The 26,674-nt window shown below is 43.1% G+C and overlaps 1 protein-coding gene and 1 pseudogene across 1 annotated transcript; both read left to right on the top strand.

The window, feature by feature from the left end:
- The first annotated feature begins 4 nt into the window (after positions 1-4).
- LOC116585299 lies at positions 5-3,271 on the top strand (annotated as a pseudogene).
- Positions 3,272-8,849: 5,578 nt separating this feature from the next.
- COQ2 (coenzyme Q2, polyprenyltransferase) lies at positions 8,850-26,407 on the top strand. The gene is given in 8 exon segments (XM_032334790.1): positions 8,850-9,127; positions 13,514-13,665; positions 13,667-13,681; positions 19,604-19,725; positions 20,956-21,041; positions 22,350-22,483; positions 23,629-23,817; positions 25,753-26,407. Coding segments are annotated over 8 exon segments (1,110 nt in total). The 5' UTR covers positions 8,850-8,880; the 3' UTR covers positions 25,918-26,407.
- Positions 26,408-26,674: the final 267 nt, after the last annotated feature.

Here is a 26,674-nt window from a genome sequence, read left to right as displayed (position 1 = left end):
CTACATTTACAAGCCTTATTTTCTTTTAGCACTGCTAACACCTGCTACCTTTTATAGGTACTTGCCACCTCCCCTACTCAAGAAGAGTTGACCTTGAAAAGAGATCTTCAGGTACACAGTTTCCTCCTTTATCATGTAGATTCAATCATGATCAAAGTCTTGTCCTTTTTTTTCCCCTGTCCCCTCTGCCACTTAACAAATTTAAAGCCTAATTTCTCATTGTATTATTATAATAATCTCTTAACTGTTCTCCCTGATTTTGCTTCAAATTCTTAAATGGCTCTCCAATTCTTATTGTCAAAATAAGGTGCTCCATAACCTGGCAGCTGCCTCTTTCTTCAGCCTCTTACTCTTGCCAAAAATTTACTCTTACTCTTGCCAAAAATTCTGTTCTCCCGGGAACCTGGCAGGCTCAGTCAGTTAAGCATCTGCCTTCCACTCAGGTCATGACCTCAGGCTCCCGGCATTGAGTCTCACAACACATCTGACTCCCGGTTCAGCAAGGAAACTGATTCTCCCTCTCCTCTTGCAACCCCCCACCCATCCCCAGCTCATGTTCTCTGTCAAATAAATAAATAAAACCTTAAAAAATAAAAGAAGTATCTGTTCTCCTGCCCCCACATTGGTTGGGGTCTGAAATTCCAGGCCCCTGTACCTCTGGTGATGCTCCGTCTTCTGTTCCTCACCCAGACTGATCTAACTCTCTGTTCTTGGTGGCAAACTTTCACATTTTTTAAGACCTTCTCGAACATCAGTTTCCATAATTCCCCTATCCTTTAAGGAGTTTTAGTTCCATTTCTTTGTTCCTTTAGCAGTTGTACATTGTCGATGGCGCTTCTGGAGCATTTAAATTGTATCCTTTTATCTTTCTAACTTGACTCTAGGCGCATAAGAATGAGGTACAATAGCTTAAGTCATCTTACTATTCTCCGTGCTCCCAGTCCTGTCTGGCATGCAGCAGCAATAATCAACCCCTGAGATGTTTCCTTAATGACAGCAAAGAACACATTTGAAGATAGCTTAGGTATTTTGATTTTTAATACGTAGAATAAGTTAATGATATTTGAACCTCAGAAGGTATTGTCCGTTACCTTTAAAGGGTCTTTTAGAAATTATCTCTAATGAGGCTCTCCCTCCGAGGTCGAGGGCACTCAGCTGGAGCAGGAGGCGGTCGGCTGCAGCGCCGCAGGGAGGGTAAGGACATGCAGAAGAGAGAATGACCTAGAGGGACACGCTGGTGCATCTGTTTGCTGAGGGATGTGGTGGTACAGAAGGAGCTATTTGGACATGTCCAGTGGAAGTTGTAAAAACACGGCTGCAGTCATCTTCTGTGACACTTTATATCTTTGAAGTTCAGGTGAACACCATGGCTGTAGTCAGTGTCAACCATGTAGTGTCTCCCGGACCTCTCCACTGCCTAAAAGTGATCTTGGAGAAAGAAAGGCCTTGTTCTTGTTCAGAGGATTAGGTCCCAATTTAGTGGGGGTGGATCCTTCCAGAGCAATGTACTCTGCCGCTTACTCAAACTGCGAGGAAAAGCTGAACGGTGTATTTGATCCACATTCTACCCAGGTGCACATAATTTCAGCCGCAATGGCAGGCATTTACTGTACATTTCTCCAGAGAAAAGAGTGAGACCGTGTCATCTCATGCTCCCCATCCACAGGTCACTTCCTATAGAAATATGGACTAACTTAAACCTCATTTTACTGCAATCACAGCGACCAACCCCATTTGGCTTGTAAAGATTGGTTACAGCTTGATGCAAGGAACTGTGGAGAAAAGCGAATGGGTGCTTTTGAAGATATTCATAAAGTGCATCGGACAGATGGACTTAGAGGATTTTATAGGGTGTGTCTGTTTCATATGCTGGCATATCAGATGGTTATCCATTTTGTTATTTTTGAAAGTATTAAGCGAAAGCTACTGGAATATAAGATTGCTTCTACAATGGAAAATGATGAAGAGTCTGTGAAAGAAGCATCCGATTTTGTGGGAATGATGCTGCTGCCACCTCAAAAACTTGTGCCACAGCTACTGCATATCCACATGAAGTTGTAAGAACAAGACTACGTGAAGAGGGAACAAGATACAGATCTTTTTCTCAGACACTGTCTTTGGTTGTTCAAGAAGAAGTTTATGGGTCTCTTTACTGTGATCTAACAACTCATCTGGTGAGACAGATTCCAAACACAGCCATTATGATAGCCACCTCTAAATTGGTGGTCTGGCCTTCTCAATGGATAGCAACTTCAAGCTGCTGCCCTATAAAGAGGGAAGACCAAGAGATTACAGTGGACCATGCAGTATCGAAGCCAGCATGGTGGACAGAAGTAAAACGTTTGGGAACATATAACTACGCCTAAGTGGAAGTTTGGATGTAGGAATTAAAGTAATGATAACCACATTACTTGGTCTTTTTCAGTAATATGAAAAAACAAAAAAACAAAACAAAAAAAATCCATAGGCTGCCTCTAAGAAAAAGCCTTTAGAGGCACACCTTTCTCCAAACTGCCATTTTCTCAACCATATCCACAGGACACAGTTGCATTTTGTTGATTTATGGCAGGATACAGTGTGTATTCCATGAGCATTTTTCCTGTCTTCTAAACAAAGCCATCCCTAATTGTATAAATATTATAACTATCCAAAGATAGTATTGACAGTCATAAATGTCTTACCTCTGGCTTCTGTGTAATTCATGTAAAATTGTAAAATAACAGGAATAAGTGAGACCCTTAGTATTACTTTTTCATTTCCTTGAGAGGATCTGGAATATTTTAAAATTAATTATTTGGCATTAATAGTCACTAGTTTTGACAACTAATGAAATAATGTCAAAAGATCTTGCATATTTTTAGCTTTAAAAATGTTTTGGCTTCCACTAACGGGTGCTTGATGTTGAGCATGATGTGGACACTTAAATTGTTTATTAACATATCAAGCCCAGTGGTAATGGTTTGGGACAGAAGAAATCAGTGAAATGTTAATTCTTGGCCGTTTGAGTAACTTCAGCACATCCTCATATCTTCTCTAACTTTACAATATGTGAATGAATGTGGTTGTCTAGTCAGTGACTTAGTAGTTACAAACTTGAATTATCATCTATTATATCTAGAGTATTTTCTTAAAGTGGAAAAATTCACCACTTCTGAATCTGTTTGCCTTCACATTAGAAATTTGAAGCATTAAATTATTTCCAGAAGATCAATATAGATTGCATTTAGTTTGTAGAGAAAATGGTAATTTTCAGCTTTGCCCTAATAGTTTTCTTTTTTCTAAGCTGACATTATAAATATCTGGGCAGGATAAACATAGAAGAGGGGCCCTCTGCTGTCTGATGGAGCAGGTAGTGATTCTAATTGATCACAGTTTTGTTAATGAACAAATTGCTTTTGACAAGAAATTTGTTATCCTGATTTCTTGAATGGTAAATCATAGAAAGACTCAAGTTAATTTAGATTAAGTTTCCTAACAGGATATAGCTTTTACGTTTCGCTGTTGACTTTAACTGTACCTTTTAATATCTAATGTATATATGTATGGCCCTTATGAAGATGTTTGCTGCTAATCTGTTAAGAGACTTTTGCTTACGTATGCTGCTTTACTGGTGTATAAAACATCTACAATTAAACTTTAGTGTGGCACTCATTCCAGTATAGATGAACTGTACATTTTGTGCAATGGCTTTAAGAATGACTCTTTGTGAATGCACTTTGTGGCCTTTTTTTGGAAGGGGTTGAGAGTAGAGTATTCCATGTTGAGATTTTTTTTTTTTTTAAAAACACTGGTCATGTATTAGACAGAAACCATGTTCAAAACATTTTTCTGGATTTTAGATACGGTGTTTGGAGATCCTTAATAATATAAATGTTTTTGTACATAGAGTGTCTAAGTACACCCTAATGCCCTTAACACAGAAAATTGTAGCATGTCATTGCAAGCTTTCTCTGCTATCACCGATGAAACACAGTGCCTCTTAAATTCCTTCACCTTAACTCCTTATAATGAACACAACTAGATGTTTTTGAGGTGCTTTGATTGGGATTACAAAAATATTCCAATCTTTTTAGAGACCAAAGGCAAATTCAGTTTCATTACCTTTGGGATTATTCATACCTTTTATGGTGATTTTAGCTTTGACATTTATTGTGAAAAACATGCCAAAAAAAAAAAAAAATTCTAGGGATTCCTAACTTAGACCTGTAGAGAAAGTCTCATCTATAGTGTCTGCCTTTTCAGGTGCCATTTATATTGCCTAATATAGTGCCATTTGCCTCACAAAGATTTGTAAACATTAGTTGTGTTGAATGTATGACAAGAGATTCTCCCTAATGGAAATATCTCAGTACACCACAAATGATTAAGAATGCTAAGAAAACCAGCAGCTATGGTACATCTTACTGTTTAGTGTTAGCACATTCATAATAAATGTCCTTCAAGGATGAACATGTATTCTTTTCCTGTTTGTATTTACCAAGTAAAACTTATGCTGACCTTATATTCAGATTTTAAAAGTGAGTATTCTCTGGGGACTGGAAGAAAAGATCTTAGAGTCTTAGATTTTGTTTCTTTGTGCAACAACTGGAAAGAAGCAATGAAGCTTATTTTAGTTTTATTTTTTTTTTCCCAAAGTACAATCTGCCATCATTTACTTTATGTATGACAGATAATTTTAAAAAGAAAATTTGCCTCTGAAACATTTCTTTGGAGACTTTTTTTAATTGATGCAAATGTTTAAACAGAAAAACACATACTTAAAGCACTGAATTTTTTTTAAAAAAGATTTTATTTTTATTCATTTGACAGAAAGAGACCACAAGGAGGCAGAGAGGCAGGCAGAGAAAGAGGGGGAAGCAGGCCCCCGCTGAGCAGAGAGCCCTATGCAGCCCGCTCCCAGGACCCTGAGATCATGACCTGAGGCGAAGGCAGAGGCTTTAACCTACTGAGCCACCCAGGCACCCCAAGCACTGAATTTTTTAAAGCTGTGTTTTGTCATCTATTTTCTATCAGATGACTTCTTATTTCCAGTACAGAGATTGGCAGCACTCTTCAGATTTGTCTGTACTTTTATTACAGAATTTTATCAGGAAATTGAATTGAACTTACTCAAGTTAAAGCAATAGATATTGAAAGAGTATGCTCATAGAGCAGCAGATAGAACTTTGGTACTAGTGGCTCATAGACAGTTCACTAAATTTCAAAGTCCAGATCTGAGAATTCCCAACCCTGTGACTATGGGTGGAATACAGAGCTTTTGAATCCAGGAGGGAAAAAAAAAAAAACAACTATCACCAAAGCTTTGTCTTGATTTTCATTATGTATGAATTTTGTGGAACCAGCGTTACTAGATGGGGGTCACTAGTAATTTATTTGTAATTTTGAAACCAGGATAGAATATAGTTAGATTATTCGACCCAGCCTTTGTCTCCTAAAACCTAATGACTATTGTGGAATAGCATGACTGTAGTGGGACCAGAGTGTTAAAAATAACGAGTGTTTATTCTTTTACTGGCGTATAAACATGTTGGCATTTTTAGATTTAAGTCACTAAAAATACTGATTTGAACTTAAAGAATTTAAGTGCTAGTAATCTATTTATCCTTTACTCTTCCAGCATTGCTCATGCCTTTCATTGTTTACATGCTCTTCTGCCCAGACTATTGGACTGTAGGGACCCCTTTTCGGCTGATTGATAAAATAGTTGAGACTTTCTACCTACTGATCATGACTTATTTCTGAATGATATAAATTAGAAGGAATTTTAATTATATGAAAATATGTCATACAATGTGCTTTCTGCCCACTCAGTTCTCTTCTCCATCATGCACTTATATTTCTAGTTAATCTATACACTGCTTTTTATGCTACTCCTTTTAGAAACTGAAAATTCTAGTTTCACTCAGTTCTTTCGTTAATAAACACTTGAATATGTACCCTTCATATGTGAACAACTAAATTATGATCTATTAGTCATACCTAAATAATCAACTTCAAAAGAAATGATATCTTTTGATCATTTATGTGAGGTTTGCTATTCTCCCATTTTGTGTACATGGCTGTAAATTATGTGCATTTATTCTATTTATGTTAACTAGCTGAATTTTATTTGAATTGTTAAAATTAAAAAATTGAAGTATCTTTAAAAAAAGTATCACTAATGAGCTCTCACCCATGGCAGATGATTACTGAAAAACTGGGGGCATAGTTATATGAAGAAAGGAATGCTCCTAGTTATACATTAATGAACATTTTTAGAAGATTTATTTATTCATTTGGGGGAGGCAGAAGGTGAAAGAGAATCCTGACGCCAACTCTCCACTGAGTGTGGAGACGCACACAAAGGCTCAAACCCAAGACCCTGAGATCATGACCTGAGCCTAAATCAAGAGTCCGCCACTTAACTGACTGAGGCATCTAGGTGCCTCTATATTAATGAATATTAAATGAATTAATATTAAGGTTTTGGGGCACCTGGGTGGCTCAGTGGGTTAAGCCTCTGCCTTCAGCTAGGGTCATGATCTTGGGGTCCTGGGATAGAGCCGTGCATCCGGCTCTCTGCTCGGCAGGGAGCCTGCTTCCTCCTCTCTCTCTGCCTGCCTCTCTGCCTGCTTGTGATCTCTCTCTGTCAAATAAGTAAATAAAATTTAAAAAATTCATAAAAAATATTAAGGTTTTAAATTTCCTTAGAGAAAGCTCTTGTCTGCCCTGTGAGATGTTTTGAGTCCACACCCTTCCATTGGTATTTAATTTGTCAAATACATTTACTTCCTCCAACTTATCATATTGGTTCCAATTTATTTTTGTCTTTTATTTTCGTCCCGTGGGTCACTTCATCTCCTGGTATCAGAAAATTCTGAGTCATGCTGTAAGGCTTGTGTATTCAGTCATTTTGCCTTCTTCTTCTTCTTCTTTTTTTTAAAAACTCTGATGTGTCTCATCAGCTGTTGAATCACCTCATTCTCATGATTGGTGAATCTTCTAATTATCCTTTTAACCGGAATTTTGATTACCAACGAAACTACGCAACTACCCTAACACCCATCTGTCTTACCTGCCCGTGCAATACAAAATCAAAGCAGGAGTGTTTCAAAATAAATAGACTGAGTAACTAGTAACAACTGTAAAGATCTTTTAGAAAATGTTACCGAGGATGTGTAGACCGGCTCGTACGGTGGACGCCTTAGAAAAACGTAACAGCAATAATAATATTCCCTATCCTTGCTCTGGGTCCGGATCAGAGATTTGGGTTTTCTTTCAACAATAAGATACTCAGTCTTGTCTTTTTTCCAATTTTATTCCATTCTCAATTTCACCGACATGGGTTGGAAAACCCCGGAGAAATTTAGATAATTAAGAATTTAACTGTATTTTTAAAAAATCTTTTCTATTATTTGTCATTTTTATTACAATATTAAATGGCGATCAAATGTTGTAGCTTTTTAGGACACCCTTGATTTCCATCAACTTCTTTATTTCCACACATTTGACGTAGCCCCTCGTTTTTCACTGGTTTTTGGGTTACTTTTTTCGGAGGAGGACAGGCTACTTGGTTAAACCCAACGTCTTCATTGAGGTTCGCGCAGACCTTTCACAGGAGCCCACCAAGGCTAGTCCGTGCCGTGGCGCTTTAATCAGGCAAACGTGCGTGTTGTTGCGGGGCACATCCGGAAAGCGCTTCCGCGTCCAGTCACCGCGCACGCGCTCAGCAGACAAGCGCCCCACGGACGTGTCAGGCCCCTCCACGCGCTCTATCACGCTCGGTCCGTCACCCACGCTCATCACGGGCGTCGGCGCCGCGCTCCGGGGCCTGCCTCTGCAGAACCCCCGCGCCCCCCGCAGGAGCTCCCGCGCGCGTTCACGCTCCTCAGGGGCGCGCGCTCGGCGGGTGAGCGTCTGCCCTGCGCTCAGGTCACGTCCCGAGTCCCAGCCCCCAGCCCCGGCGGGCTCCGCGGGGAGCCGGCTTCTCCCTCCGCCCCTCCCCCTGCTCATGCTCTCGCTCACCCTGCCTCTGTCTCAAGTAAATGAGTAAAACCATTTTTTTCAAAAAAGTTAGAAAACAAAACGGGGGTCACCGCCACAGAAGGAACCCGACGCAACCTGTCACTTCCCCGGGCGGGTCACCCACGTACGCCGCCGGCCGGAGCCGACTCTCAGAATCGCCGCGGTGCCGGGGTCGGCCTCGCTCCGGGGCCGGCCTCCGCCGCCGGGACTGTCCGAAGAGGCCCGGGGGACGGGGGACTCCGGACGCAGGGGCGCGACCTCGGGGGCGGGGCGGGGCGGGGACGTGAGTCACGGCTGGTTTCCGAGCTCCCCGCGGCGCGCACTGGGCGCTCCGCCCCGGTCCGACGGAGCAGCGCACGGAGCGCCTCTCGGACCCGCCTTTTCTGTCAGCTTCTATCATTTTGTCGCTTTTCAAGATTTTACTACTTACTTGCCAGAGACACGGAGGACGCCAGCAGGCAGCGGCGGGCAGCGGCGGAGCGACCCCGCGCCGAGCACCGAACCGCGGGCTCCGGCCCGCGCGAGGCGCCTCCGCCGCGCCGAGCACGGCTTTACCTCACACTCGCGCGCTTCACCAGGAAGCGCCGCCGGCGAACGAGCGTCCTGGAGGCGCTTCGAGGCCGCCCCTCTGTGCTGCTCCAGCGAGCGAGCGCTCCTCCCGCTGCCGGCCCGGGAACCCGCGGACACGAAGGATCCCGGGAAGCGCCGCCCCGGGGCCGCAGCGCCCACCACAGCGCTCCCGCGCCCTCACCACACTCGCTCGGCCCACGCCGCCGCGGAGCCCAGGCGGACGCGCGCCGCCGCCCGCTGACGTCACTGCGCAGGTCCGCCGCGGCGTGACCCCGGGCCGGCGCGGGCCACGCCCTCCCAAGCGCCATGCTGGGCGCTCGCGGCGCGGCGCTCGCGCGGGGTCTGCGGGGCCTGACGCACTCGTGGCGGCGGGACTCCCGCGCCCTGGCCCTGGTGCGCGCGGTCGGCGCGTCGCGCGCGGGGCACGGGCAGGCTCCGGCCGGGCCGGGACCGCGCAGGCGCCGGCTCAGCCTCTCGGCCGCGGCGGTCGTGGACTCGGCGCCCCGCCCTCTGCAGCCCTACCTGCGCCTCATGCGGCTGGACAGGCCGGTCGGTGAGTGCGCGCGCGCGGGCGGGCGGGGGCGGGGCTGCGGGCGTGCGGGGGCGGGGGCTGCGGGTTGCGGGGGCGGGGCTGCGGGCGGGCGGGGGGCGCCCCGACTCGCGGGGCGGCCAGCCGGCCTTCCCGTCCCCGAGGCCGGTCGCTCTGCGGTCGCGTTGGCGCCGGTGCCCGCGGCCCTAAGCGCAGAGCGGCCGCCGGAGCCGCCGCGGGGGGCGCAGTGCGGACTCCGAGTCCCGGCGCCGCCCGCAACACGACGACTCGGTTCGGTGGAGTCCGGCGGGTTCAGCGCCCGCGGTCCGGCTGGCGGCTCGCAGTGGCCCCGAGACCTCCGGCCCCCGCTGTTGAAGAGGTCGCCCGGCGGCCTGTGGCTCCGCCCTGGGTCTCTCCTCGCGGACGGACGGACGCGCGGACGGACTCACGGACACACGGACGGACGGACGGACGCCGCGGCCGCTGGCTCCTCCGTGCGGTGCGCGCGCCGCGTCCACGAGCCGCCCCCATCCCGCGCCTCCGCCCCCATCCCGCGCCCCCGCGGAGCCTGGCGGTCGTGGCCGACGAGCTCCTCCGCGCCGCTGGCGTCGGGGTCGGGACGCCCGTCGCGGCTGCGGGAGACCGAGGGCTGCGCGGGAGGGTCGAGCTCGCGGCGCGCGCCGTGCACAGTGCGGCGGTGGAGCGAGCGGCTCGCGGGGGCTCCGAGGCGAGGCGAAGACGTGTCGGGAGCAGACGGACCCCCGCAGGGCAGGGGTGAGAGCCCGGCGGGGCGGGGAGCTGGAGCGCCCGGGCGGGGGCTCGCCGGGGACGGCGCGCGGTGCGGGAACGCCCGGGAGGCCGGGCCGGGCCGGAGCGGACCAGGAGGGACCGCCGGCAGCGGGGACGCGGCCGGGGCTGGGTCCGTCCGGCGGGGGCGTTTGCCGGGCGTGGAGAGCCCGTCGGTCCAGCTCTGCCCGGCCGAGGCCCCGAGCTGGTCTTGCTCGTGGTGCTCTAGGCCGTGGACCGCGCCTCTGGGTCAGAGCACGGAGCGTGACAACACTTAGCTCCTAAGCGCAGAAGCGGATGAAAAGGACAGCCCTGCCCTGTGACCCCTTGCGTTTGGGGCCGCGTGCAAGTTGGTACATCTCCGAGCCCGGTTCTCCTCCGAGGCGCCGCGGGCGTTCGGCTCCGGCGTCTGGGTCCAGCCGCGCTCTAGGCCCGCACCGCTCCGGACCGACGAGCGGCTGCGGGATTCCCCCTGCCGGGCCCTCTGGCTTCCGCAGGAGTGGCCGCACACCCCGCCACATGGTGCGGGCCACTAGGGGGTTAGGACTAAAGGTCTGGAACCAGACCTCTTCCTTTCTCAGACGTAAGATGAAGACGCGGGTAGCGCTGACTCCCTACGCCGCCGCGGGACCCGTTTGCGTGTGCGGGGCCTTGCGACGGGCCTGCCCTGCTCAGTGCCCGGGAGGTGCTGGGCTTTGGTGAGAATTCAAGAAGACGCGTTAAGAGTTCCGAATCTTGGGGAGGTACCTGCGCGCTTTAGTTCTGCACAAGATGGTGACTGCGGGGTCTTGGAGGCAGTTTGCTGAATCGCCGTCCGTCGCGCGGCCGACGTGTTTCAGCCCCTGCTCTATGCCGGGGACCACAAATTGACAGTAGAACCGCAGGCTTGATTTTCTTTATTTAAATTACTCTTTCATGGAGCAGTTTTATGTCCATTGTTCTACTTTGTTGAAATTGGATCTCGTTTTATAAATCAAAGTGGAATTCATTGTTTTTCAGAATGGATTACAACTTTGTTCAAATTGCCACAAACGACAGTATTTCAGAATTTCAGCAGGTGGCAGTCTTTACACGAAATTGTGTAATTTAATTGTAATTTCTGTTTTACTCCACTTACAGGTGAGTATGTTGTCTGGAAGATAATATGTAATTAGTAAAGAATCTTGGGTTCCATATTCGTAGGCTTTTTGGTCTGCCCACCACCTCTCAGAACGTGTTCGTTTTATTTCATCTCCGAGTTTCTCCTTTTTCTACAACAGACATTTCTTTCTGAGACCTGTTGGCATCCTTGTCCTCTCTGAATCCTGGACGGAGGAGAGATAACTGAAGGGCCATAGGGAAGAGAGGGAAGCCCCGTGGCTGAGAATCAGGGTTGCCGACGAGCCGGGAGAACCGTCTGTGGAGCGTCGGGTGTACTGAGTGGCAGCCCTGGCCTGACACAGACGAGAGCGGGGCTACCCGAGTGTAAATTTCAGCTCGGCCACTTTTTGCCTTTGTGGTCTTGGGCAAATTACGTCTTCCTCTGTGCTTCAGTTTTTGTATTTGTTAAGTGGGTATCGTACAAACTCTGCCTATCTCAGGTTTGTCATGAGAATCAAGTGTTTCATGACAGCACCTGGGACATGGTAACAGTTCCATGTTTGCTCTTACCGTCTTTATTTTCATTATCACTAGTTTCCTTTGCTCATAATAGTTCTGAGACGTAGGTAGTCTTTCCTCTTATTTATATATGAAGAAGACTAAACCTTCAAGTTTGGTATACTGTAGTGTCTAGCATCACTCCATTTCTTGTGGCAGACATCGAACTGAATGTCTGACTTTTCCCTTCATTATAGGAAGCCCCCGCCATCCATGGGATGCTCTACAGATTCCCTGTGTAAATGAATATGGTTCCTATAACGGAGACTAATGGCAAAGGAAATGTTGCTGATGTAAAAATGCTGTCGGTGACTGCACTTCTTTTCTCTTCAGAATTTTTAGAAAACAGACCCTTCAGGTCTAGTTGCACCAGGAAAATAATGTCTTTGGAGTGGTGTTCTTTTGCTTCTATCAGGGCAGGGTCAGTCTGCCCCTCTGAGCTATACTGGTAGATCCAGGAGAAAGGAGGTAGTTAAACACTTAACCTCTCTGTGAGTTTGTTTCCTCATCTGTATGTGAAACAGGAACAGTACTAGTGCCCACCCTGTAAGGGTGTGTGGGGGGGAATTAAATGAATTTGTGTGTGTAAAGCATTTAGAACAGTAGCTAACACTTCAAGCAGTGTTAGCTGTTGTTGCGTTTGTTTTCTATGGGACACACCAAATAGGAGTCTGTCCAGCACTCCTGAACCTGAATTCGAGTCTGAACTGGCCCTTGCTTGTTTTCAGTCTCTCCTTGCCTTTTCTGCTGTGTCCTCTCTGGTCCCTCCACCAGTGACTTGGGTGGCACTGTTTTATGGCTTTGAAGGATGCTGTATTTGCCCTGTTTTTGAATTGATCTATTTTATTGTTATTGTTTGTTTAACTGTGTTTCCTCCTTTTCATTTAGAAGCCTCTCTCCCTTAGTCACTGCTGTATTCTCAGTTCCTGTATGTGTTTTATAAATACCTGTAAATGAATAAAACTTGAACTTACAAAATTTAAATATGATTATAAGCACTTTGTCATTCAGCTGTTTTTGTATAGGATCTCATCTTAGCCACATCTCCTTTTTCTATGATGTGTCTAAATTGGGAAGTAAAGCTCAGAATTTATCATAATAGGCACCATTTCCAAACATTTGTTGAAAGACTTTCTTTTGAAAGTGGAATATCAAAGTTTACATGTGAAATCTCTTTTCTGTACAATCTATTTGGTTTTAGCTTTATTTCATCTAGTTTATAGGCTAAGGACCAAGAACAAATGCCATTTGATTGGCGCTACATGGCAAAATACTTGAAAAACAGTAGCTTTATGTCCACCTTCCCACAACACAATTTTATTTTATTGTACTAACAACAGAAGAAAGTTTTGCTAACTTTTTTTTAGCAGGTAATATGTGCATATGATACAAAATTCAGAAATTGCAAAGGTGTAGAGTGAAAACTAAATCTTCTCCCCTGTCTCCTAGCCACCCAGTTCCCTTCCCGAGAGGCAAGTATCCGTTTCTCCTGTGTCCTCCCTGGCATGGCCTGTGAACATACGGACATTCAGATGTATGTGTTTGGAGTGGGGGAGTGCACATGCACTGTAATAGTAGTCTGGTAGCCCTCCATAGCGGTGGACGGCTTTGTAACCTCACGGGCAGTGTGTGCGAATGTCACTCCCAAGGGTGTGTATGAAGAATGTTATCTCAATGTCATTTTGATGTGTATTTCTGAAAGTTTGATCTTTCATATAAAGAAGAGTCATTTGTATTTCTTTTTCTGTGAACTTCTATAATCCTTTGTCTGTTTTTCCATTGCAGTATTGATCTCTTTCCAGTTTCTAGGAACCCTACATAGGGCCAAAGAGTCCGTTGTGATACGAGTTGTTCATGTATTTTCCCAGTTTTGTCATGTGCTTTTGATTTTGTGTACTTTTCTTCTTGGGGATAGAAGGTTTGAACAAATGAAGATAGCTGACTAACTCGAATGTGTACCTTCTTTGTCTTTTTATTTTTGCTTAGGCACCTGGCTGCTGTATCTGCCATGTACTTGGAGCATTGGGTTAGCAGCCGAACCTGGTTGTTTTCCAGATTGGTACATGTTATCCCTCTTTGGCACTGGAGCTGTTCTGATGCGCGGAGCAGGCTGTACTATTAATGACATGTGGGACCGGGGACTATGATAAAAAGGTAGTTTCTTCCTGGAAAGGAATAGGGAGCCCCTCTCAATTGTGTACAGTGACATGGTGGCATCACTTTTGTAGTCCAGAGAAGGCAAGGGATCTTTAGCAGACTGGCTGAAATCCAGGCATGAGGAGTGCCGGTTTTCAGTTGAGCGGCCGGCATTGCACAGTGCGCGCGTCCCCTTTCTCCACACAAGAGCGGCCAGGCAGGCAGGACGTGCACTTCATGTCTACAAAATGAATTAGATTTAGGCGGCCAAGGTAAGGACATTAGAAGCAAAGCAAAAGATCATCCTGAGCCTTTGTGCATCCAAGAGGACTGTTGTGCTTTCCTTGAGATATATACTGGAGTTGTGACTATTCTTTGATGAAATCAAATCTTCATTTAAATAAGCCAAGGAAGCCCTCATTAGTGTTTGCTAAAATTATTTCATTAAAAAAATGTAATTTTATTCTTTTTTTCTCTTGGAAAAATAGTACATGTTTAATCTGAAAAATTCAGACAGTACAGAAATACAAAGTATAGAAAGTGCAAGTCTTTCTTACTTGCTCTCCCAAACCCCCAGAGAAACTTCACTTAACAGTTTGATGCATTATATTTCTCCAGATTATTTTCTATGCGTATTCCAATGCACGTGTGTAATTATTTCTTCCTCAACGGTTATTTTCTCAAGGGAAACATCCATCTTATTTGCCTTTTATCCTTAGCGACTCTGCCACAAACAAGTATAAGATCATTCATTAAATGCTTGAGTAAATAATAAAGTAAACTTTCAATTTAAAAGAAACCCATGCTAAATTATGTAAAATGAATAATCTTATATACATATATATAAATATGTGTGTGTGTGTGTGTATTTTCATTATTTATATATATAAAATCATCCCTAGTTTGCCTTTCATGCTGGTCTGAATTTTTCTTTAGCAAGACACACCTGTAACGATTTTTAGTTTATAGAACAGTACCACAATGTCTTTTTTATTCAAAAAAATATTGATTATTTGCTGTGTGTGAGACACAGTGACAGGCGTTAGGAGGATTGTGTGGATGAGGGACAGCATTCCTGACCGCACAGTTTCATAGCTGCACTCTTACAGCACTGTTGTGAGAATGGTATCTGCAGGGGAACTTAACTGAAGACCGCCTACCTCAGCCAAAGGGAGCAGAGAGAACTTTCCAGGGGAGGGACTGAACGGTGTCCGAATAAGTTGGCAGGAAAAAGGTGGGCTGGAGAATGAAGGTCACTCTGGATGGAGGGAACAGCAGATAGAGAGTGTGGCTATGAGATGAAGTATAAAGCTTAACAACTGCCGGATGTGGTTTGTGTGTGGCTGGAGGATAGGCTTGTGGCAGGTGGCAGGAACTGTATGCTGAACACATCCCCCGCCCCCCTGCTTCTTGCCAGGAGATGCACACTTTCCTGATTTGGGGTTCATAACCCCTCTCAGCCGTTCATTCCGCATGACTGTATGATTGAGGCTGCTGGTGTGTATCACTTCAAAGTAATTATTGAACGTGTTTGGAGCAGCTAATACCAAAATCCTGGTTGTAATATTTTATTGAACTGTAAAGTTTTGCGGATGTTACTTTTGGGGGAAACTGGATAAAGGGTACGTGGGATCTTTATATTTTTTTAAAATGCCAAGATAGTCTTTAAAAGCTGCATTTGAATCTACAGTTATCTCAAAAGAAAAAGGTTAATTAAAAAAAATAATATATATTCAAACCAACCAACTTATAATTAACAAAATATGACCATTTAGTTTCCCCTGAAGTGAGTTTTTTTCTCCTTAGGTAAAAGATTACTGATGAGATACCTTTATCTCCCCTATGACATTTTCTCGATTAGGAAAGTCCAGATTCTGTATACACATATAACAAAGCTCTTAAATGAGTGTTTGTAGCTATTGAGGAGGTTTTGCTAACATGACTTAAAATGTTATGTGCTTCTCTCTTTTTTAAAATTAATTTTTTTTTTAATTTTTGTTCAGTTTATTTAAATGAAAGAGAACAAATAAGTTCACCATTTCTTTCCTGCCCCCACTGCTCCCAGCCTACCTCTGGTAACCACCAACCTGTTCTCTTTTTAATAATCTTGAGTTTTGTTTTTTTTGTTTTAGATTCCACATGTAAGAGAGATCATATAGTGTTTGTCTGTCTGACTTATTTCACTGAGCATAAATGCCCTGGGATCCATCCATGTTGTTGCAAAATGGGAAGATTATTTTTAATGGTTGAATAGTATTTTGTGTATATGTGTAGGTGTACCACAGTTTTTTTTTATCCATTCATCCATCAACGGACAGTTAGATTGTTTCCATCACTTGGCTACTTTAGGTAATGCTTCAGTGAACATGGGGGTACATATATCTTTTTGAATTAATATATTCATTTCCTTGGATGAATACCCAGATGTGGAATTCTGGATCATACAATAGTTTCTACTTGTATTTTTTGAGGGACTGCCATACTGGTTTTCCACAGTGGTTGCAACAGTTTATATTCTACTAATAATGCACAAGGATTCCCTTTTCTTCCATCCTCACCAAAACTTATTTTTGTCTTTTGTTAATAGCCATTGTAACAGGTGTGAGATGATACCTCATTGTGGTTCCGTTTGCATTTCCCTGATGATTAGTGATATTAAGCATCTTTCCATGCATCTGTTGGCCATCTGTATGTCTTCTTGGAAAAATGTCTAGTCATGAGTTCTGCCTATTTTTTATTTGGATTTTTGTTTTTTGTTTTTTTAGTTACAGGAGTTCTTTCTAAATTGGGAGATGTGTGTGTGTGTGTTGTGTGTGTGTGTGTGTGTATCCCTTATTGGATATATGGTTTGCAGAAATGTTTTCCCCCCATTTGGTAGGTTGATTTTCATTTCACTGATGGTTCACATTGCTGTGCAGAAGCTTTCTGGATTGATGCAGTCCCACTTTATTTTTGCTTTTGTCACTTTTACTTTTGCTGTTAGATCCAAAAAAATTGCCAAGACCTGTGTCTAGGAGCTTATGGCTATGTTTTCTTCTAAGAGTTTTATGGTTTCAGGTCTTTTGTGCAAGTCTTTAAGCCCAATTGAGTTAATTTTGGGTGTCCTGTTTATAGGCATCCCAGATGTATTCGTCTAGCTCTCCAGTTTTCCCAGCACCAGTTACTGAAGAGACTGTTCTTTCTCTGTTGTATAGTCTTGGCTCCTTTGTCATAAATCAGTTGACCATTAATGTGTGGGTTTATTTCTGGGCTCTCTGTTCTGTTTCATTGATCTGTATGTCTGTTTAATGCCAAAATCATACTGTTTTAATTAGTGTAGCTTTGTAGTATAGTTTGAAAATCAGGAAGTGGTGATGCCTCCAGCTTTGTTCATCTTTCTCAAGATTGCTTTGGCTACTCAGAGTCTTTTGTGGTTCCATACAACTTTTAGGAACATTTTATTTCTGTGAAAAATGCCTTTGGAGTTTTGCTAGGGATTGCATTGACTCTCTATATTGCTTTGAGAGGTATGGACATTTTAGCAATATGAATTCTCCCAATGCATGAGCATGAAATTATCTTTCCATATACTGTGTCTTAATTCCTTTCATTAATGTCGTGTAATTTTCAACATACAGGTCTTTCACCTCCTTGGTTAAATTTGTCTCTTGATATCTTATTCTTTACTGCAATTGTAAATGAGATTGTTTTCTTAATTCCCTTTGAGGTAGTTCATTATTAGTATAAAGAAACACAACATTTTTTGGTATTTTAAAGGATAAGTTAAAGCTTGGCCATGTTGTATGCTTATCACAGTTTCTTAAGGACTGTATATCATTAGGGATGTTTGTGGCTCAGGGTTTTGCTTAGTGTGTTAGATAATAAGTAAATTGCTGATACATTAAATGTTAAGTAAATTGTTATTCTGGTGCGAGTTAAGTGTGTTCTGTTGATTTTGTATAATCTGCCAACCATGTGATAAGCATTAGGTCCATAAACATTGCAATAATCTCAACATACAGGCATTAATGATTTAGTTTTATTTTATTTTTAAAAATATTTTATTTATTTCAGAGAGAGAGAACAAGTTGGGGAGGGCCAACGGGAAAGGGACAAGCAGACTCCCCGCCGAGCAGGAAACCCTGTGCAGGGCTCCAGCCCCAAGACCCCGAGATCTTGACCTGAGCCGAAGTTAGATGCTTAACTGGCTGAGTCACCCAGGTGCCCCAGTGATTTAGTTTTATAAGCTATAAGCAAATGGTTTCATTAAAAACCACATACAATATGTTTAATCATCATATCATTCTTAGTGTTTTGATGGAGTGCTAGTTTTTTTTTCGCTTTTCGAAGTTAGCCAGGCGGTTATCAGTACTGAAGGGATGGTCTAACCTGTGGTTAGTAGTGTAGTCAGGGGACTGGACAGATTGTGCTCCCCCCCATCCGTGATTTGGGAAGTTGCCAAGCCTCTGCTGAAACAGAGACGGCAAGAACATGTGAGTGGCTAAAAGTCAGTGTTGTTATGAGGATTCAGTGATGTGATGCATACGTAGCTCTTAGCATAGTGGCATATTGTAAGCACTCACGTAGTAGCTGGAATAATCATAACAATCTAAAACAAATACAGGACATAATATATTTCTAACTAAAACTATAGGGACCAAATCAAAGATAAAAGATCCAGGTCTGGCAGTCTAACCAAGGTGAGTCGTTACAGTTTTTGACAAACTGTGTATTGCAGAGTGAACCATGCTATGAAGTGGGTCAGCACATTTTTTCTGTAAAGGAGCAGATAGTAAATATTTTAGTCTTTGTGGGCCATACCATCTTTGTTGCAACGATTTGATTCTATTCAGCATGAAAGCAGCCTTATACAATATGTTAACAAATGGGTATATCTCTGTTTCAATAGAATTTTATTTATGTACACTGAAACTTGAATTTGATATTATTTTCATGTGTCATAATACAGTACCCCTTTTTTAGCTGATTTTCAATTGCCTAAAAAAGTAAAAACTATTCTTACTAGCTCACAGACCATCTAAAAATAGGCAGTAGGCTGGATTTGGCCCATAGGCCATAGTTTGCTAATAACCCTTGATACAAATGAAAATCAAAATAGTTAACATTTATTGCATGTGGTTTTTAGACACTGCTCTTATCTCTTGTCTTCTTTTTCCTCTCTCTTCTGTTTTTCTTGTAACAAGTAAGTAACCTAAGTCCAAGAGAGGTTAAGTCATTTGCTAAAATTCACACAGCTGGTAGGTGATAGAACAGATTCACATGCTGGGCTCTTGGGACCCCGATCTGGAGTTCTTCTAACAATGTTGAAAATTTTGGTTATGCTCTTTTTTATGCTTCAGTTTAGAATAGTCACGTTTCATGATTTTTAGACAGGAACAGAACAACTAATGTATCTTATTTATCCACATAATGGCTCTGTCTGTTCATAATATTGAATCTGCCCTTTGTATTTGGGTACAGTTAATACTAGATTATAGACCCATCCTTAAATAGCCTGGCAAAAGGACTCCTGTTTTCAAACCCAGATAATTTGTCTTCTTTCTTTATTTACATTTGATTGCTGAGTGCAGGGCTTCCTGTCCTCAAAACATTCACTGCAGTTTCCTCTTTCCTGAGAATTGCCTCTCTTTTCTCTGTGGAAATTAAACATATACTTGCTGATAAGCGGGGTACCTAATTAGCCAGATGAGGAGGTTGCTCTATTTTGTGTGTTCAGAAATGGGAGATGGGAAGAAAGGGGAATGAGTGGTGGGAATTTTTAGTGCTTTTTCTAGCTGTTTGAAGGCGAAGTTTTGATTTATGGCAGTGCTTCCCATGTTGATTTCACATTTTAGTCATGGTTTTCACTTAGCGCCTGCCTTGGGCTGTTCTCTTCATTACATGTTTAAGTCCATGATTAAACCATTACATGAGGCTAAAGTTTGTGTTTTTCTTATTAAGGTTATAAGAACTGCAAATCGCCCAATAGCTGCTGGAGACATTTCAATTTTTCGATCCTTTCTTTTCCTCGGGGGACAGCTGACATTGGCACTGGGTGTTCTTCTGTGTCTGAATTACTACAGGTATAGTAAATATGTTTTTCAGAGTTACATATAAAATCTCTGTCTTTTGAAATGGAGAAAGTAGAAATAAATAAAATTGATGTATCTTTATCACAAAAATTATTTGTTGGCTATCTATGGAGCATCTTTAAGTTAGCAAGTATAAAGAAATCACCACATGTCGTAAAACCAAGAATGTTTTCTGCCAGAGGAATGAGAAGATCAGCATTTAATTTATTCTGAACCATGGTTACACTTACATTATGTGTTCCCCAAGAAACACATGGCACTTTCATAGCTTTTCCAAATGCATACATGGATGTGTACGTATACCCTTATGTATAATTTTATTTATCCTGACAGTGTCTCTAAGTTAGATGGAAGTGATTATATTCATTTTGCAAAAATATTAAGCAGGTCTTTCCTAGAGTCGTGCTCATAATCAATGACAGGGGAGAAGTGGAAGGGTTCGTTCCTTTCTCTTAAATAGAGACAAAATCAAACTTTGTGCATCAGATGGCTCCTTACAAAGTACATAAATGAGGAAAACAAGACAAAAAATTAGTGTCACTTCATAGAGGCTAGACTTAATTTGCCCTGACAGCATCACATGAAAATGGTTTTAGAAGGTTTTTCCTCTAAGGGTGGTGTTGGGTGACTGGGAGAAACCTACGAACACCTTATGCTGTTATCCTTTTATAGATGTTCTGTCCTCTCCTAGAGAAGTTAACACCCATTGTGCATATCGGGAGAGGGGTCTGGACTCTTAATTCTGTTGGGACATTTCCGTTTATTAGCTGTCTTAATGCTGAAAACAACATTTAGAGAGGCAGTAGCATATGGTGGGTATCGAGTCGGACTCCGAGCCCTGCTACTGCCTGGCTGTATGATAGTCAACAAGTTACTTAATCTCTTTGTGCTTTAGTTTCCTCATCTGCAAAAAATAAGTAGAATAAAACTGTCTGCCTCTTAGGTTTTTGGTGAGGACTATAATGAGTTAACTAAGTAAAACAGAATAGCTCCTAATACATGAAAGCACTGTATGTATTACTACTTCGTTCTGTTGTGTTGTAACACTTAAAATATTTTCTAATCATCTTTTATCCTAACTAAAGTCTAGGAAAATAATTTTAAATAACAAAAGTTATAACTTAAGAAAAGTCATTTTCCAATTAGTGTTACTACCATTGTCGTCTTTAGCATTTCTAAGAGATGGTGATACTAATCTTCAGTGGTTTTTCTTGATTTCAGTATAGCTCTGGGAGCAGCATCCCTGCTTCTTGTCATCACCTACCCATTAATGAAAAGAATTACATACTGGCCTCAGTTAGCCCTGGGTAAGCTTGAAATAACCACAAGTCTTTCCTTCAGTACCCTCAAACTTGTACTTTTGTGTGTGTGTATGTGTCTAATGTGGCAGAGATGAAATTTTCTAAACCAAGAAGAGATTTTCATATTTTAAGGGAGGGCAATTAGCCATTTTTATTGTCTAAGAAATTTTGCATACTTACTAAGATTCTCACCATTATTATTTTTGGAAATGCTCTTTTAAAAATCAAGGTATATCATGAAGAAAAAATTAACTGATTGGACCCTACCCTTCTCTTTAAGTCACCGACCTGGATGCCCTGAGGACTTGGGGGAGTCAGGTAGAAAGCACAGTCAGGCAAGAGAATTGGGGTTAGTATGTGAAAGCTTAGCTAGCCCATTCCTGTGAGGCCTTCCTTAGATGTTCCAGGAGAAAGTAAGCCAGTCTTGCCTCCAGCTCCCACTGCGCTCTGGTGTGGCGCTTACTTGTTTCACCGGCAGTAATCAAAGGAGAAGATGCTGAAGGCCGCCTCCATCCCCCAGTTGTAAATTGTAAATGCCTGACAGAGAAAGCTCTCTTCACATGTGGAGGGCCCAGTGTCTAGCATAGCCCTTGGTATATCCCCGCTATTCCATACGTACTTGTTGGCAGAGGGAGCCGAAGGCAAATAGGTCACAAAAATACCTACTCCTGGAATAAGCTAGAGTGTTCCTAGAACTATTCTAGTTGTTTGAGCTACTTTTTTAGTGACTAAAAGAAGACAAGACACGTGGGACCCACTGAGTATGAGGGCCCCGAGGGACTTGCCGGTGGAAATGTCCAGCAGGCAGTTCAGTGTCCAGTCCGAAGGGCCACACGAGCAGACTGAGGGGCTGTTCACGTGGGAGTGTTTGTTGATAGTCTTCAGAGAAGTTGGGTTGTACCCACCTACACTCGTTTCTGTAGCATGTGGGAAGTCAAGTCATAAACGAAAAAACACGAGGTTCTGACTCAGGTAGGCCCGAGTTGAAACCCCCACTTCTACTGCTCGTTGACTGCTCCAGGCACCATACGAGGTAGGGTAAATGTTCTCACAAGACCCCCTGTTTATCAAGGTGACATCATTCTTCCTGTTACCTGTGTTATTTTAATTGTCTGTTCACTTCTCTGAACCTGTCTTCTTTTTGTGCATTGTAGCTAGTCACCACCACGGAGAGCTGAGAGAATTTCAGGAAGAGACATAGAATACAGTGCACAGAGCCTAATGCCTGGAAGTACTTACTGTGTGTTGATGCCCCTCCCCCCTTGGGAGTCTCAAGTGCATTTAGACTTGTCCTCTCTCTCTCACCACTTGTAGGGTTGACTTTTAATTGGGGAGCATTACTTGGATGGTCTGCTATCAAGGGCTCCTGCGATCCGTCTGTTTGCCTGCCTCTTTATTTTTCTGGAATAATGTGGACTCTAATATATGATACTATCTATGCCCACCAGGTAAAAAAAAAAATCTTTTTTCCTTAACTTTGGTTTAGTTATTGTTGCCATTTAGAAACTTTATGAACCACATTAAAGGGAAAGTTTTTTCTTCTGAAAAGAAAATCGTTCACGTTTCCTTGGCTCCAATAAAATATTTTTATTTCATGTGCATGTGTTTACCAAAGAGATCAAGTCTTATTTACAAGCACTTAAGCAGTATTCATATCCCAGGCATGTGAATACTTTTGTTGTTGTTACTGTTTTCTTTTAAAGATTATTAGAGTGTATATGAGTGGCTGGGGGGTCAGGGCAAAGTGAGGGAGAGAAGCAGACTCCCCTCTGAGCTTCCAGTATGGAAGGAAAAGCATACACTAACCCCACACTCGTTACCTCGATTTGGTGCCGAGATAGCTATCAGATAGCGATCTGCCTGCAGGTCCCTGCGGGAGCTCCCAGCCTCTGATAACACATGACTCTAAGCACAACAGTGTGTGGAAGTTAAGTTGCTGGAGGTGACCAGTTAGCTGGATGTGTGTGTCACCAAGACCTAGCTCTGCTTCAACAGCAGGGAGTCGATGGGAGAGGCAAGGGATAAATTGAGCTGGAGGAGAGACGTGGAAGGATGTGGGTAAGTGGCAGTTGAAGATTTTCTGCATCTGTGCGTGTAGCAAGATCGAAACTAAAATGTACAGGAAGTTGTCGCAATTCAAGAACTCTGAGGTGAGGAGAAGCCATGGGAACCATTAGACTTGAGTTTTACTTGGAAGGTAGTCAGTGTGTAGTTAAGAGTCACTAGGGGGGTCGTAAGAAATACAACGAAGGTCCTCCTTAATACCCACCACCTGGGAGGGCACGTACTGCATGGAGCACGGCTTGTGGTGCATAAATCATGAATCTTGGAACACTGAAAAAATAAAATTAAAAAAAAAAAGAAAAAGGACATGTGGAAATGGAGCTGGAAGATAACCTCCGCAGGGACACTCAACTTCCGTTCGGCCTGCTAATCAGCCTGTGTCTCTGAGTTAGTCGGCTTTCAAGCTTATGTCCTTTGAAGGCCACTTTCTTCCGGGATTAGATAGCGGTGATGGTTATACAACCAAAATGGTGAGTTTTATAGCATGCCAATAAAAAGTGGACAGTTTCTTACTGCTTTCTGGTGTTAGGACAAGAGAGATGATGCCCTGATTGGTCTTAAGTCCACGGCGCTGCGGTTCCATGAAAACACCAAACGGTGGCTCAGTGGCTTCGGTGTGGCGATGCTGGGGGCTCTGAGCCTGGTGGGAGTGAACAGTGGTCAGACGGCGCCCTACTACGCTGCCCTGGCTGCCGTAGGAGCCCATCTGGCCCACCAGGTTGGACCTTTTTCTTACTTTTTCCCCTTATTTTTCCTTGGTATAAATTTGTAAAAATTATTTAAACAAAACAGCCTCCGTGTTTACAGAGCAAGGTACTCCGTAAAGCAGCTACTTGACTTGCGCTACCCTGAACCGTCCCCTCCTCTCTGCCAGCATGTCATCTAAAAAAGCTAGCTATATTATTTTACAGAAATACTTTAAAACTAAACCTAGTGTCTTTTTGGCGCAGTAGGCAGTGCGTCAGTCTCATAAAACTAAACCTAGATTTATTTTTTTTCCTTTGATGTTTCTGGAATTTCTTCTGATTCATGTCTGGAAAAATTTCAGCATTGTCTGAAGGTTTTGGGTTGAGTTGAATTGCTGTGAAACAAACTGACCAACATAACTATATTTTTACTACACCAAGCTTTAGTGATGGATATGGTAGTTAGTTAGAGAACTAATCATTCCTAAGGTTGGGTCCCCTGGCATTAGCAACCAAGGCCAGAAAAGACATGAAGTGCTAACATGTCCGAGTTCTGTCTGGATAGAGGGATTCCGGGATACCCAACCAGCACCCGTAAGCTTATATTGTGAATCTACATTAGTGACTTTCGTAAAATGAATGAACCAGATCTAAGCTTAATGAAATAGATTGCTTGTACATGGACTCTAGCTTTTATCAGCATTACTTTTGTTTTCTTCAGATAGATCCAAAAACATGTTAGCCTATATGTAGATGATCTGTTTTATACAGATTATTGCAAATTACTTACCAGTGTAAGCCAGATTTGTATAGCAGTATGAAGGAGACTAAAATCCAATGTCCATAAAGTAAACCCCATGCCGTATCACCTTCATTGTTTTTCTCACAAGAAAGCTAAAGGCAGGAATTGGTGATTCTCTAGGATTCTCTAGATTTCACCATTTTCCTTCTCAGAATTTCGCAGCATCTTGTCTTGCTCATAACTCAGCTCTGTGGGTGTTGTCACCATCAGTTGATTGTCTGATCAGGATAATGGTGTGTCGCCATATTTAATTAAGCACTGGATATTAGTGGAGGAAGGCAGAAATTACAAGGAAAATGACAAATACCGTAAGAAATATTTGGAACCCACCAAAAAATTCTAAACGGCATTTGTGGTCTTCTATCTAGTCCTTGACACAGTATTTTTATGATGGACTATATAGCTTTCTAAGGTTTGGGAAAAAAGGAAATCGTGATGATTTTAAATCTGCGACCATATAATAAAGAATAGTTGGGAAAATGAGGGTTGCTAATGCTTAATAAGCCTAGGAATGACTACGACAGGGACATGGGGCTTTCCTCATAGATTTGTAGGACTGCTGTGGAGAAGAAGGAATGTGTTTGTTCTAGGTCAGAGCAGATCTAGGTTGCCAGATCCCCTTCTCTGTGGGGGGATGGGAAGGAGATTTACACATGCATAGGGCATTTTTGGTTATCACAAATAAACTGGGGAGGGGTCACCACAGCCATTTGGTGAGTGGGGCCAGGTATGTTAAATATCTTTCAACGCAGTGGACAGCCCTGCACAATAGAGAATTGTCCTTCCCAAAGGTGACTTGTCAGCCTTTTGAGAAACATTGCTCCAAGGAATAAAGCTAGAACGGGAGGGTAGGAGTTAAAGGAGGCAGATTTTAGATCAGTGTAACTGGTTTCGAGCTTTCTAAATAGAAGTAAAAATAGCATGGTTGCCTCTCAGCATTCACGTGCCACTCAAGTGGATGGTTTTAGGACGCAGCTTGGATGGTACCCAGTGAGAGATACGGTAGGTTTTTCTACACTGGGAAACAGTTTGGGATACAATAAGGGCTTCCCATTGCTTAAAACCCTGTAACAAAGGACTATCTTCTCTATACTGATGTGTTTATTTGTGGTGCCAAAAAGTTCATACTAAGTGCTAATTGAAGCATTGTGGTCTTCTCTTACAGATTTACACTCTAGACATCGACAGACCAGAGGATTGTTGGGATAAATTTACCTCCAACCGAACACTAGGACTAATAGTTTTGTTAGGGATTGTCCTTGGGAATTTGTGGAAAGAAAAGAAGACAGATGAAGTGAAGAAAAGTATAGATAGTAGAATAGAAAATTAGCAAATGACGTTGATCTAGGAATCTTTAAAACAGACTTGTGCAAAATACTCTCAGGTCTTAATACCGCATAATCAGACTTGAAGAAGCAGTCTTGCAGTATGTTCATGAACTGAGAACCAGAAGATGAAGGCATAGACCATCTTTGCCTGGAATTAGTTCAAGCATTTACTAGCAGAATCGTCTTCATGTCTCAGAAACCAGGAACTCTTAAGGATTTGAGTGACCGTGAGTCTTCTGCTTATTAAGATTCCCATCTGCATGAGTTTGGGCACTTTTAAAAGACACCTGATCTGTATCTCATCTAAGTGAATGAATGTAGGAAAACAGACTTTGTCTTTAGGGAAAAACAAAAGCTGCTGTAGAAAGTTGGGGTTTATTGTTCTTTGTTGTGACCTTTACTCACTACCCAAAGCAGTAATTGAGGAAACCATCCTGTTTTTTATATCTTAGGAAAATTTAAATAAGTAAATAAAAATTTTTATCTACTGTGTCCATGTGTACTTTGGTTACCAGTCCTGACATTGATTTCGTACGTCCAGTGTCCGCACAGCCATGGTGACCAGAGGTCGTGGGTTGAACTGTTGAACTGAGTTGAACTGCTCTGAAAACAAACTGATCAACTTAGTACCAGAGACTATTTTAATTTCTGTTGATTTCTTTTTTTAATCTTCTCAGATTGTAATATATAGGATAATGGCATGTCCCTTAAGTGTCCTAAGAGATTCTTCCCTTGCCCCCTTCAGAATGTTCTCAACAT

The sequence above is a fragment of the Mustela erminea genome, chromosome 2 (genome assembly GCF_009829155.1).
Source record: "Mustela erminea isolate mMusErm1 chromosome 2, mMusErm1.Pri, whole genome shotgun sequence".
Lineage (NCBI taxonomy): Eukaryota > Metazoa > Chordata > Mammalia > Carnivora > Mustelidae > Mustela > Mustela erminea.
This window is presented reverse-complemented; position numbering and strand designations above follow the sequence as displayed.